The sequence below is a fragment of the Lycium ferocissimum genome, chromosome 12 (genome assembly GCF_029784015.1).
Source record: "Lycium ferocissimum isolate CSIRO_LF1 chromosome 12, AGI_CSIRO_Lferr_CH_V1, whole genome shotgun sequence".
Classification (NCBI taxonomy): domain Eukaryota; kingdom Viridiplantae; phylum Streptophyta; class Magnoliopsida; order Solanales; family Solanaceae; genus Lycium; species Lycium ferocissimum.
Window position 1 is genome coordinate 46,749,442 of NC_081353.1, and position 14,267 is coordinate 46,763,708.

The 14,267-nt window shown below is 36.2% G+C and overlaps 1 protein-coding gene across 1 annotated transcript in view; it reads left to right on the top strand.

Annotated features, from left to right (window-relative positions):
- The window catches only part of LOC132039377 (probable WRKY transcription factor 51), a 34,354-nt gene that overhangs the window by 8,416 nt on the left and 11,671 nt on the right, over positions 1-14,267 (top strand). The window contains exon 3 of the mRNA XM_059429867.1: positions 9,391-9,758. Coding sequence (XP_059285850.1) covers positions 9,391-9,758 — 368 coding nt within the window. The remainder of the gene's footprint in view (positions 1-9,390; positions 9,759-14,267) is intronic.

Genomic DNA, 14,267 nt, shown 5'->3' on the forward strand with positions numbered 1-14,267 from the left:
ATGATGACGAACCATTTTAAATTTGTGATAAAGTAATGCTCGAAATGTTGAAAATAAAAGTAGCGATATTAATAGTAGTAGCAATAAAAAATAAAAATAGTGAAAATAAGGTATTTAACTCGTCAGTAAATTTAGAAGCCCGAGTGAATAAAATTAAATAAAGGAGGGACAAAATTGGGTGTCAACATGGGCTATAAAGCATATGGCCACTGCTCGTGTCTAAGTGAGCTATATTACATATGGCCCCAGGCTTTAAAGCATATGGCTTCAGCTTATGTCTGAGCTATATTACATATGGCCGTAGGTTACGTCATGGATCCCGCACACGATCTAATGATGATGATGTCATAACGTACTCGGAGGTTTACGACCTTATGTCACTCCGAGAGAGTGCATTTTTATTTGTGCTCTCATGCATGCTACGTATATTATATATATGATATAGACGCATAGCCTCCTGATCGTACTGGCATATGATGATATTATCCCGGACGTGGGATGCTCGGACGCGGGCTATATGGATAACGGATCGGGCCGTACGTTCCACGGCAATATATGGATCGGGCTGCACATTCCGCAGCATTACATGATATGATATGTTAGGCGTATGCACGTAGCTCCGCCCAAGAGGCAGCGATTGCCTATCCTTTCATCTTTGTTTTGTCTTCTTGTGCTTCGTTACTTTATGATATATGCCTTACATACTCGACATTCGCTCGTACCGACATCCTTTCCTTTTGGATGTTGTGCTCATGCCCACGGACAGTGGGAGACGACCCGCCCTCCCAGAGTCGGACCGGCTTTGGCACGTAGCACTTCCATAGACCGGAGGTGCCGTCTTTGATATGTTCTTTTGTGTACATAATTGGATAAGATGGGGTCCTGTCCCATCGTCATGACCTCCAAGTTTCAGTTAGAGGCTCGTAGATACTTATATGTGGGTAGCAGCCGTCAAGTGTCTCTCGATGTATATTTCGTACCTTATTCTTTTGCAGTCATGAATGCTGGTATATGTGGATATGTGTACATGTTTATGAAGCTCATATGAATACAGGTTAAGACGACAATGGTACGATGTATGGTGCTTGGTATCTAGCTCCGAGTACCCGTCGCAGCCCTCTAGGCGGGTCGTGACAGTTTTAATCATGTCAAATTAATTAATAATTTGAATTAGAATTATCCAAATCAAAATTTGATAAAAAATAATAATTATTGTTTAGGTCCAATCTACATACTTTAACAATAGAATATTTTACACCTTTAAATTAACCGAATTAAAATTCAAAGTATCAACTGATGCTTAAATATTGCTATTCTTTTATCTCAAAGAGAGGAAAATAGTTTCCTTTTAAACAAGTCTTCTCTTTTAAAAAGTATTAATAACTTTTTACCAACTTTGTATTCAGAGCAAACACTAATATAATAAAGTTTTGGATACGGAGCATAAACTACAATGTTATATTAATATATATATATATATATATATATATATATATATATATATTATATGCATAAAAACAGTGCAAACTTATGTATGTTTATTAGCAATATCAAATATATATATATTATCACTACCCAAATACAACTACATACACATAGATACATTATAATCCAAAGTGTTGGGCCCGCGCGCAGCACGGGCATACGCCGTCTAGTATAAATAAAGAATGATAGATATTGATGGATATATAAAGAATGTTTGTTCACCAAAGTGTAGTAGTAAGTTATTTGATAATTGCTCTTGATTTGCAAGAGTCGGGTTATGTGTTATCACCAGTGTTTTAAAAGGCAGCTTGTGACTCGTCCCGGGACTCGCCTCAGGGAGAGGCACTAGCAAAACGCCTCGGGGCTTAGTTCTTGTGAGGCTTACACCCTAAGCGCCCGACTGTACGCTCTAAACACGCCTAACACCCAATTCTCGAGGCTCGCCTAACAGTTCTTACACAAATTATATGTTAAATTTCTTAATTAAAATCGTTGATCCTCGTAATTCTTTAACAAATGAAATAGTTTTTCATCTATATAAATAAGAAGATTGGGTGTAACTTAAATAACAAGCCGTAATATTGCATATTTACTATTTGAGTACATCGTGAAGGTGAATATCACTTAATATTTCTTTTCAAACTACATAGCCGATTTATCCATTTTCACTTGTCATTGGTCTTTTGTCCTGTGTATCAAATTTATCATATTTTATTATTTCGCTATTTGAAAGTAATTTTAATTTTATTCATGAAGGAGTTACGTTTTCATTATAATATTGATAAAGTTTATTGATATAAAATGAATAGTATGATAGTAATATTGTTTTAAGAAATTGTGATTTTTTCATTGTTTGAAAGTTAAGATGTTAGAGTTGATTTGTATTCCATAATAACCTTTATTTCATTGTATTGTATATACTTGTGAAATTATATTATGTATAATTACAAGTTGTAAGCAGGGGTGGCTAGAGGGTGAGGCTAGTAAAGCTTTTGCTTTAGGCCCCCAAACTTTTGAGGCCCCAAAAATTTTTATCGATGAATTTTATGGTTTAAGTTTCTATTAGATAATATTGAAGACTGTAAAAAGAAGTACAAAATATATACATAACAAAAAAAAAAAAAAAAAAAAACACAATCTATGGTTTAAGAGCAATACTTTAAAACTTTGAACTAAACTATTCAAATCTTCATATTATTAAATAAAGTTTTTAAATAACATCCTAGGTAATGTTTTTAAAACACATGACTAATATCTTATCGATTTGAATTGATCCTCACTAATATAAATACTAATGTTACTATATGAAGTAAAAGACAACAAGTATGGAAATTAAAAAAGGCAACACTGAATTTTTTGTATATGTGTCTATACTCAAGGCTTCATATTTAAATTTAGCTTTAGGTCTCTAATATATATATATTATTTACAGTTTTCTTTTATTTATTTTTTATGTAATTTTACCGACTTAAAAATATTTATTCTAATTATATTATTTCATTATATTATTTTATGAAATACTAAAACTTAAATAACTATGAGGCTTACGCCTAGGGGTGTTCATGGTTCGGTTTGGGTCGGTTATTGGTTAAAACCATAACCAAACCAATTTAATCGGTTTTTAAATGTCTAAAACCATAACCAAACCAAGTAAAATAATAACCACCGGTTTGGTTATTGTCGGTTTGGTTCGGTTTTTCAATTTATGACTAGCCGTGACAATTCAAATATCTCTCTCTACATTCTTCAAATTTCTTATGAAGCTCTTTTTTCTCACTTACCACATATAACTTTGCTTGCATATTGAGGGAAAGACATACGTCACGGCAATGTAAAATGAAAAGAGATAGTAGGTTTTTACTTTTTACCCTTATGCTTACGACTTATTAGAGTTGGGCTTGGATTGTTGACTTGGACATATTCTTTTAAGACATGGGCTTTAAAAATAAGTAGACCAAAATTAAATTAATAATTAAAAGGTATAAAATATCTTTAATCATTTATGAAAAGTTAATATTATACATATAAATAATTATAAATTTTATGTATATAATTATCGGTTTGGTTCGGTTATTTATTCGGTTATTTTTTACTATAACCATAACCAAACCAAATATTATCGATTTTTCAAATTTAAAACCAAACCAAACCAAACCAAATCAAATGTCGGTTTTTTTATTCGGTTTGGTTAAATTTTCGGTTTGGTTTTGGTTTTAACCAAAACTGTGAACAGCCCTACTTACGCCCGTGCCTCGAGACTTACGCCTCACCGAGGCAAATGTAAAATGCTCTGCCTTACGCCCCCGCCTTTCAAAACACTGGTTATCACATAGTATTTGTTGTGAACGTGGCCCATGGGCTGGATGTGTCCCGACATAGCTCTAGGCCCATTCACCCTCCAAACCATTTGAAGGACTTTGTGGTCCCAAATGACTAAGAATAATATAAGAAAGGAAAACATTTTTGCCTTTTGGGTAATAAAGACTAAAGAAGAAAAAGGGTTCAGAAATAATATAAAAAAGGAAAGTTAAAGCTTTAGAAATAAAACCACAAAGTGCAACAGGTGGGGTTTGATCCCCCAACCTTGAGGAATTTAACTCAACTCCCAACTCCGCTCTACTCAACCTTTTTTTAGTTTGTAATGTATTACGCTTCGCTAATATTAAATATATTTTCAGAATTATACGCATAATATATCGAGTTTAGTCTAGTGATCATGGGTTCATGTGATCCAATTTTTATATATAAATTCGCCTCGGGTTATAACTCGTTCAAATTTTTTATGATGGGTGAGGCACAAGTATTGGCATGTGAGGGTCACTTTTTTTTTTTTTTAAAAAAAAAAAAAAGGGTATGGGTCCCTACTTCTATGATTACCTCTCATCATCCTTAATTAGTGCTATTTCTCTCTCCAAACTCGGCCTTCACTCATCAGCCCTTCTCTTTTCTATTTATTTCACTCTCATTATTTTATCGTCTGGTTATCTAGCTAGATCAGTTTTCTAATCATAATTTTTTTTACACTCAATTCTTATTATATTCATGCATATATTTATATTTTTCATTTGATGCTTGGTATGTGTAAATAGATCTGATTGATTCAGATTTTTTTATTTATTAAGTCAAATTAATTTTGTCAATATTTTATATCTATAAATAAAATCAAATCTGTAAAATCGAGTTTCCCTCGGTTTTTTTAGAATTTTTTGAATTTTTGATTTTTTTTCTTGGTTCGATCTAAAACATTTTATAACAAAATTAATTAATTTTTTTTTTTGGTGAAATATGATGCACATATCATATTATTTCATACAATCATATTTACTCCAATTCATGGTAATCAATCACACGCAAAATTATCAATTATAATGCAATAATTTTTTTTTATTAAAAGGGAATAAATTGTTGTCGGAGACAACAAAAACATCAGAGGTGTAAACTTGTTAAGAAACAAAAACTATGACAAAGTTAAAAACATATATTTACAAAGTAGATTATAATAAATATTTTTAAAAAATTGAATATATATAATGTTGGTTTGGTTTGTCTTAGTTTGACTTTTTATTTTTTTATAGTTAAAATCGAATCAAATCAGTTATGATCGATTTTTTTCCTTTTTATCAACCCATTGAATTATTATTTTTTCAATTAACATAATTTATCAATTTGGTTCTAATTAATCGATTTTCTCTATACACCCCTACTTGGTATAATGGTACTTTTGTGCACTGTGTTGGTGAAATAACGGAAAATTTATTTTAATGGATGTTTATTGTTGCTCAGATGTAACTTAAAAGTTAATTTTTTTCTTATTTTTATCACTGTCTTCTTCTTCTCCTTATGAATGATTTGAATTAATTAACTAATTTCTGGACATTAACTAGTCTTTTTACTGTGTCTTCTTGTGCAACTTGGGATTCTTACGTAAATGTACCGTCCAAAGAAATAGTTTACACCTTATATAGCCCAATAATTATTTACACTTGAACTAGCCAAAATATGTTTACATTGAATTTTAGAAAGATAAATCTCTTTTAATTTTTTGTATTTTTTATTTTTTACCTTTATCGCTCGAGCCACTGCAGCCCCGCATCATTTTTCCATTATTCATTTTTAAAATATGCTGTATATACACTTTTATACATCAATATACAGTACATATACGCTATTATGCATTATATATACATTGTATATGCAGTGTATGAATGATGTATATGTTCTGTATAGTCATCAATAAATGGTGTATAACTATGTATAAAAGATGTATCTACATTGTTATTTTACACAAAATCAAAGGTGAACCAAGTTATTTTCTTCATCAATTTTTCGGCTGCTTAAATCAGTGCAAACTAGTTTCAATTGTCGCTAATCTAACACTTAATATTGTAAAGTCACCGTCCCTCCGCCCAGTCAATGAGTTTATCCAATACAGACTAGATAGACTTGGCATTTGTTATGCAAATGAACCAAAAATACTTCATTGCAATGGTTGTCATTTCTTACAAACCATCTCTTTTTTAATCTACTTTTTGGAATACGTCTAAATCAAAGACCAGCTGTTCTGTATGTTCCCTAAATTTAAGCTTTTTACAAATCGTTATTTTGTATCTAGTAGTAGCTCCAAGTTCAAGAGAAGCCAAGAAGTTGTTGCATTTGGTTAAACTTAATAGAAGGTACATGACGGATTTGTACGAGGAACTAAAAAGCCAAATGTCTCCTTGAAAAGGGAAGAACTGCAGAGAGTTCATCATAGCAATAATAGTAGTTCTGATCTGTAGCATATGGAGGGCTAGGAACACAGCAGTTTGGCAAATGACAGTACCAATGCCTAGATTTGTTTGTGATACGATCAAGCAAGAGGTATACATAAGAATGAATAGTAACAGGAAAAGGAAAGGGTGCAGATATGGCAGGCAACTATACACATAAATAGTAGCTTATACAGTGATAGATTACTTATGATAACTTGTAATAGCAGCAAAGTCAGGAGTAGAGTAGGAGCCTGTACATGTTTTGTCCGGTGAATAATAAAACTTTTCTTTCCACCAAAAAAAATATTAATTTACTGTATAGTTTTTCTACTATATATAAGCATGGGTTTGGAGGTGGTTTCGTTGTCCACCTCCTACTCATGTAAAAAAAATAAAAAAAGTGGATTCCATATTAAAAAATAAGCAATATAAAAAAAAAACGTGGACCCCATATTAATAGATCAAGCAATATCTATGTAATTCTCAAAATATCCCCATTAAGTCAATAATGTTGATTAATTTTTCAAAAGTAGTTCTGAATATATTATTATCAAGCTTCATTTTTTAAAAATTACTATTACAACTGATTACATTTTGTAGTTCCATGAGTGATATCTTACCGCACCAACTGTAATTCTATAATCAAATTAATTGAGTATTGTTACAACTGGAAAAAAAAATGTGGACCCCATATTAAAAAATCAAGCAATATTTATGGAATTTTCAAAGTATCCCCATTAAGTCAATAAGGGTGATTAATTTTTCAAAAGTAGTTCTGAATATATTATTATCAAGCTTCATTTTTTAAAAGTTACTATTACAACTGATTACATTTTGTTATTCCATGGGTGATATCTTACCGCACCAACTGTAATTCTATAATCAAATTAATTGAATATTGTTACAACTGATAAAATAAATTACTCGAATGTTTATTGCAGTATTGTTTAATATCCTAAAAAGAAACTAAGATGGTGATTACATTCTCAAAAGGCATTTTCCAATGTCTTAAGTTTGTAACTATATACGGAGCACCATAATAGCCAAAATAATTTATTAGTACATACTTATGATAGGTTAAGTAAAGAAATAAAGAATAGAAATCTTATACCGCATCTATGCCCATGTTATATGACACAATATACATAATCACCATATGTATAAAAAGTTTCACGTTTTAGCCTAGGGGAATGGTAGTTCAAATGACGTTCCGTGTTTAGAAGTAGTTAAAAATTCAATAAGTTTTGAAATTCTGGTTCAAATTTGATTAACGCGTAGTTTAAAAAGTGTCTATTAGCCTTTTTCTTAAATAAAGTCATATAAACTGAAACAAAGAAATAATATCATGGCACAAATTATTGAACCCGTGCTCCCAAAATTTCTATCTTACATTCGTGACTTTCAAGAAATGTTGTAAAATATATTAATTCTTTTTATAATTGCATAAAAATAAAATTATAAATATATGTTGAATAAAATTATAAATATATGTTGGGCCCGTGCTGGCACGGGCTCTGGTATCTAGTTTTAATTAAAATGCAAAAGATAATTCCTTCTAATAGTCGTCATGCCTGTAATTCTTTTTAATTATATTTTACAATCATGGAGAATATGTGAAGACCGTCGAAACAAAAAAACAATATTTAATTTATGACAAGAGAAAAACATCTCCATGTACAGTCAAACCCCTCTATAACAGCATCGTCGGGTTCGAAATTTTTTGGCTGTTATAAAGAGTTGTTGTTATACACCTATAACAGCATTTGCCATTAAAATAATATGTGGCTGTTATAGGCAAAAAAGATGCATAAAACCTATGCTTTTTATTTTAATGTTGTAAAAAATAACAAATTATTTAAAATATAAATCTCAAAGATATGAATACTTCACTAACTAAACATTTAAGAAAGTTAATACAATTTCAATAAATTCATAATTGAATGTATAAAGTTTTAAGCTCTAAGACAAATATTTTAAATCTATAGAAATACAATATATTAAAATATCAAATTAAATTTTTTTCCATGAAGCTCTTTTATTTATTGTAATAAAACAATGATATTCATATGTATATTAAATAAAGTTATAGAAGACAATGATATTCTTAGATTACAAATATGTATTCATATGTAATATTCTGTCATAAATATAGTATATTAAGGTATCAAATTAACTATTTGATCAAAATCTATACACGTATTATTGGTAACCATATATATTCTATTTTTTATAAAGATAATTAACTACTATATTATCCGAAAAAGCAGATAGCTGTTATATGAGGGGTAATTTTACAAAGTGCGTACTATCATAAAGTTGGCCGTTGCCGTTATAAGTAAAATGCTGTTATAGAGAAGTAAAATATAACATAAAAGATCGATTCCAAAAAATCTTAGCTGTTATAGAGATGTGTTGTTATACGCGAATGTCGTTATAGAGAGGCCTGACTGTACTGTACTAAACTATATTTCTATGAAGGCAACAAATTATCCTTATCATATTGAAATATCTAATAATTGTCCTACTAGTTATTAATGCACTTTTATTCCACAAAAGGGAAAAATGATTATTCTAGTCTTGTCTTATTTATCGCATCCCTGATTACGTATGCAACAACGACGCCTCATTACAAAGTTAGAAACTAGCACTAAAGTACGGTGAGATGGATAAAATCTCTCCATCAGTGAGTAGCGATGTCATGGATTTCACTAAGGATATTTAAGATTTAATATATTATTTGTATAACATAAAAAGTGATGTTTGACTTATATATGCAACATGATTTTTCTATATACACAATATAATTTTCCGATGGAAGGGTGTTCAACTAAACACCCTTCAGTCTATGTGGCTTCCGCCAACTGCCACCAACTTTAACCAGAGGTCTCAGATTCGTGCTCTGGAGTTAGAAACACTCCTACTAGGGAGGCCTTTTCCCTTTTAACGAGTATTGCGCGGTATAAATTTGAATTAATCGAGCCAATAAATTTTAAATACCGCATGCATAGAGAAAAAAAATAAAGATATTAGAAACTCCATAGATCCTACTAGGAAGGTGGTGAGAAGCTCTCTCAAGACAAAGATACACAAAAATCTACAATGCTGTATAGAAGCACGCACCACCAAAAAGTAAGCATACCATATTCTATCAAAGTCAACTCTCTCGATCACAAAGTCTTTCTTTGGTCTTACTGGCTTTTGGTTTAATTTTTCTCCAAACACACTGCACTCCACCTTCCTAGAAACAAGCATTCCTCAGACAGGAAACCCTAATTTTACTTTTCCCTTTCTTTACTCACATATGACTCAAGATTGTAGTTATAATTTTCAAGATTCTCTTGATCAAGATTTTGAATCTTCTTCATTTCTTGATCAGCTTCTTGTTGACTATTCTCCTATCAATAAAAACAACCATAGTACTTCCCTTTCAGAAAATCCCATCATGCAGGAAATCAATATCAATAGTGGAAATCCTGCTGGATCCTTTTATGCTACACCACCACACATTAACCACTTGAAAGAGTAAGTCATCAAGCTTGTATGCGGTAAAAATCGGGTAAAGTTTGTCCGGTGCGAACCGGGGTAGGTAAAAGGAAGAAAATGAACGATAGTGTTTGATCCGAAGAAGCTTCGCATAAATTCGTTGTATCCGGAGATAACTCCTCATCGTGGTTGGTCCGGGGTCCGGTCCTTACATGGCCGAGTTGATCGTGGCCGTTGTCTCGGCTCGAATATACGGAACCGGGCCGGCCGTTAGTCCGGTTTCTTTGTGACCATTCTGATCGTGGCCGTTGGTCCGGATAATTAGTTATTCACCCTCCACGTATGGGAATCTTGTTGCCACCTCGCTTCCGCTCGACCGTACGGTGTCGACCGTACACCGACCTTATCCATATTAGGTTTTCTTTATCCTAAAAGGCTCCATGATGTATAGAAGGCCCATAGAGGAAAAACTATAAATGGTGAGTCATTCCCTCACTTTTGGGGTTGGCTTTTTAGATCCAAGAGCTTTGTACTTTGAATATATATATATAAAAATCTCTCTCTCTCTCATCCGGCCATTGATCCTTTAAATACTTTTAATTCTGTCACTTTGACCCGGGCACACGGCCGTAAAAGAGCCGGATGCCCCAGATGATATTAATTTGCGTCTTATTTTTGAAATGTTGCAGGAACAAAGAGCAGCTATTGCTGAGCAAGGAGTGGCGATAGCCCAATTGCAGAGCAAGAAGGATGAAACGACTCCGGGAAGAAGTAAGGGTGCTGCCGAACCCCGGAGAGAAGAAGCTCAAATGGTCGAAAGCAATGGGTCCGGAGCAGGATCATCTACCGAAGTTGGCAAAGCGGGTGGACTCAACCGAGAAAAGGGTCGAGACCTATAACTCTCGGGTGGACCAGATCCCGGGGGCTCCTCCCATTTTAAAGGGGCCAGATTCGAAGAGGTATATTCAGAGGCCCTTTCCTCAGCCGAGCGCTCCGAAGTTAATCCCAAAGAGGTTCAAGATGCCGGATATCCGTAAATATGATGGCACAACGGATCCTCAGGAACACGTGACCTCATACACCCGTGCTATAAAGGGCAATGATGTTGAAGAAGACGAGATTGAGTCCGTATTGCTGAAAAAGTTTGGGGAAACGCTGTCAAAAGGGGCACTAACTTGGTATGACCATCTGCCCGAGCATTCAATCACTTCTTTTGAGATGCTCGCGGATGCGTTCATAAAGGCTCATGCCGGAGCCAAAAAGGTCCAGGCCCGTAAGGCGGATATTTTCCGGATAGCCCAAAGGGACAATGAGTTACTACGGGAGTTCGTCAATCGTTTCCAAAGGGAACGGATGGAACTCCCACCGGTTCCGGAAGAATGGGCTGCACAGGCATTCACCAAAGGGCTTAATCCCCGGAGTTCGACGGCCTCGTTCAAACTAAAGGAAAATTTACCTGAATACGAGGCCGTGACTCGGCGTACGTACACAACAGATACGAGTCCAAGATTCGGGTGGAGGATGATCAGCTCGAACTTCCGCCGGGTCCGGTAAACCTAAGTAAAGGATCTGAGAAGACTAGAAAAAATTACGACCCGGAGACACGGCTATCGAGGGAAAGATACCGGCCATATTCTCAATAAGAGAAAACAAGCTTCAGACCGAAAAAGTCGAGGTCTGGCCCTTGGCCAATTCTCCAACAGAGGAGATAGAAGAACAGCGTCCATCGAATAGCCGAGGGTTGTCGTTTAGAAGTTGATGCGGAAGTTCGGTAACTAATGGGACCCACCGAGAATATCAGAATACAACTTTAGCGTCAACACCTCGGACCTTGTCTCGGCCATAGGCCGCATTCCGGAAGCAAGGTGGCCGAGACCATTGAGGTCGGACCCCGGCCAACGGGATCCGAACATGGTTTGTGAATACCATGGAACTCACGGTCACAGAACTGAGGACTGTCGCCAACTAAGAGAAGAAGTGGCTCGCTTACTGAAAAATGGGCACCTTCGTGAGTTCCTAAGTGAGCGGGCAAAAACCCACTACAAGGAGAGGGAGTCGAGTAAACGAATTGAACCGGTAGAGCCTCAACATATAATCAACATGATAATCGGGGGTACAGATGCTCCTAGAGGGCCGGTAATGAAGCGCGCCAAGGATTTCACTGTTCGTGAAAAGCGCAGCCGGGATTGTATACCCGAGCGCTCCATCACTGAAGAACGAGGATGCAGAAGGCATCATTCAACCGCACAATGATGCGTTGGTAATTTCTATTCTCATCTTTAAGTCTCAAATTAAACGTATTTTAATTGACCCAGGTAGCTCGGCCAACATCATCCGGTGGAGAGTGGTTGAACAGTTAAGGCTACTCGACCAGATCGTGCCGATAGCCCGGGTGCTCAGTGGGTTCAATATGGCGAGTGAAACTATGAAAGGCGAGATTTCCTTGCCAGTCAACATCGACGGCACCATCAGCAATCGTGTTCTATGTAATCGAAGGGGATATGAAATACAACGCATTGCTGGGTAGGCCATGGATACATAGCATGAGAGCTGTGCCGTCTACATTGCATCAGCTGCTGAAGTTCTCGACTCCGGAGAGGATAAAAACTATCCGGGGAGAACAACCTGCAGCAAGAGAGATGTTCGCGGTTGAAGAATCATCACCCCTACTTAAAAGGCCGGATCAAAAGAAAGGATCATCCGAGGACAAGGATTTCAAATAGCAATTACCGTTAACGGGTCCAGCAACAGAGCAAAAAAGATTGGACCCGGGGCACGGTAAGACGACTTCAACATACCTAGATCATTTGTCTTCCGGATGAGTCGACGCGACAAAATCTACAATAGAGAAGTCGGAGCAAGTCCTCTTGTTCGAATATCTACCGGACAGTAAAGGTATACTCCGGGCACGGGTTAACCTCTGAGCTCAAGAACAAGTTAATTAAATTTCTTCAAGCTAATGCCGATTGTTTTGTATGGTCGCATATAGATATGACTGTGTGTGTCACCGGAAGTAACAACTCATAAGCTTAGTCTCGACGGGAGATTTCCGTGAAGTAAAAACGAGGCCTATGGCAGAGTCAAAGCATGCCTTCGTGAAGGATGAGGTAACAAAGCTTTTAAAAATAGGCTCCATTCGGGAAGTAAAATACCCTGATTGGTCGGCTAATATAGTGGTGGTGATGAAAAAAGGTAATAAATTTCGAATGTGCGTTGATTATAAGGATCTAAACAAAGCATGCCCGAAGGATTCGTTTTCGTTGCCCCACATCGATAGAATGATCGATGCGACGGCCGGGCATGAGATGTTAAGTTTTCTCGATGCTTACTCCGGGTACAACCAAATTCGGATGCACCCGGAAGATCAAGAGAAAACATCTTGCATTACCCGATACGGGACGTATTGTTACAATGTAATGCCTTTCGGATTAAAAAATGCCGGGGCAACCTACCAACGCCTAGTTAACGGAATGTTCGAAGAACAAATAGGAAAAACGATGGAAGTTTATATTGATGACATGGTTGTTAAGTCCCTGGAAACAGAGGACCATTTAAAACATTTGCAGGAAACCTTTGACGTACTTCGAAGATATAATATGAAGCTCAATCCGGAGAAGTGTGCTTTCGGTGTCCTGCCCGGTAAATTCCTCGGTTGCTACATGGTGTCAAATCGGGGGATAGAGATTAACCCGGATAAGATCAAAGCAATCGAGGATATCGAGTGTAAATAACGTCAAAGGAGCGCAGAGGCTTACCTAGAGGATAGCGGCACTGAGTAGGTTTATATCAAGTTCTTCAAATAAGAGCCACCGTTTTTTCTCCTTACTCAGGAAGAAGAACGACTTCACATGGACGCCGGAGTGCCAGAAAGCCTTACAAGAACTAAAAGAATACTTATCCAGCCCTCCTTTGTTGCATACGCCGAAAGCGGACGAGCAGCTTTTTCTCTACCTTGCCGTGTCCGAGGTAGCGGTAAGTGGAGTTTTGGTCCGAGAAGAATCAGGTACACAATTTCCCATTTATTATGTGAGTAGGACCTTGGGGGATACGGAGACCCGTTATCCCCACCTTGAAAAATTGGCATTAGCACTGGTAAGCGCTTTTAGAAAACTCAAGCCTTACTTTCAATGCCACCCGATATGTGTAGTGACCACTTATCCTTTAAAGAACATCTTGTATAAACTAGAATTATCGGGTAGGCTAACTAAATGGGCTGTAGAGATAAGCGGGTACGACATTGAATATAGGCCCCGGACGGCCATCAAGTCACAAATCTTAGCCGACTTTGTGGCAGACTTCACCCCAGCCATGATTCCCGAGGTTGAGAAGGAACTCCTGCTGACCCCGGGGAAAGCCTCGGGTATTTGGTCATTACATACGGACGGAGCCTCGAACCTGTAGAGGCCCCGGGCTTGAATCGTCCCTAAAACCCCCGCCGGAGATGCAATCCTATAATCCATTAGGACAGTTAAATTAACTAACAATGAAGCCGAGTATGAGGCTATGATTGCAGGACTGGAATTAGCTCGGAGCATGGGGGCCGAAGTA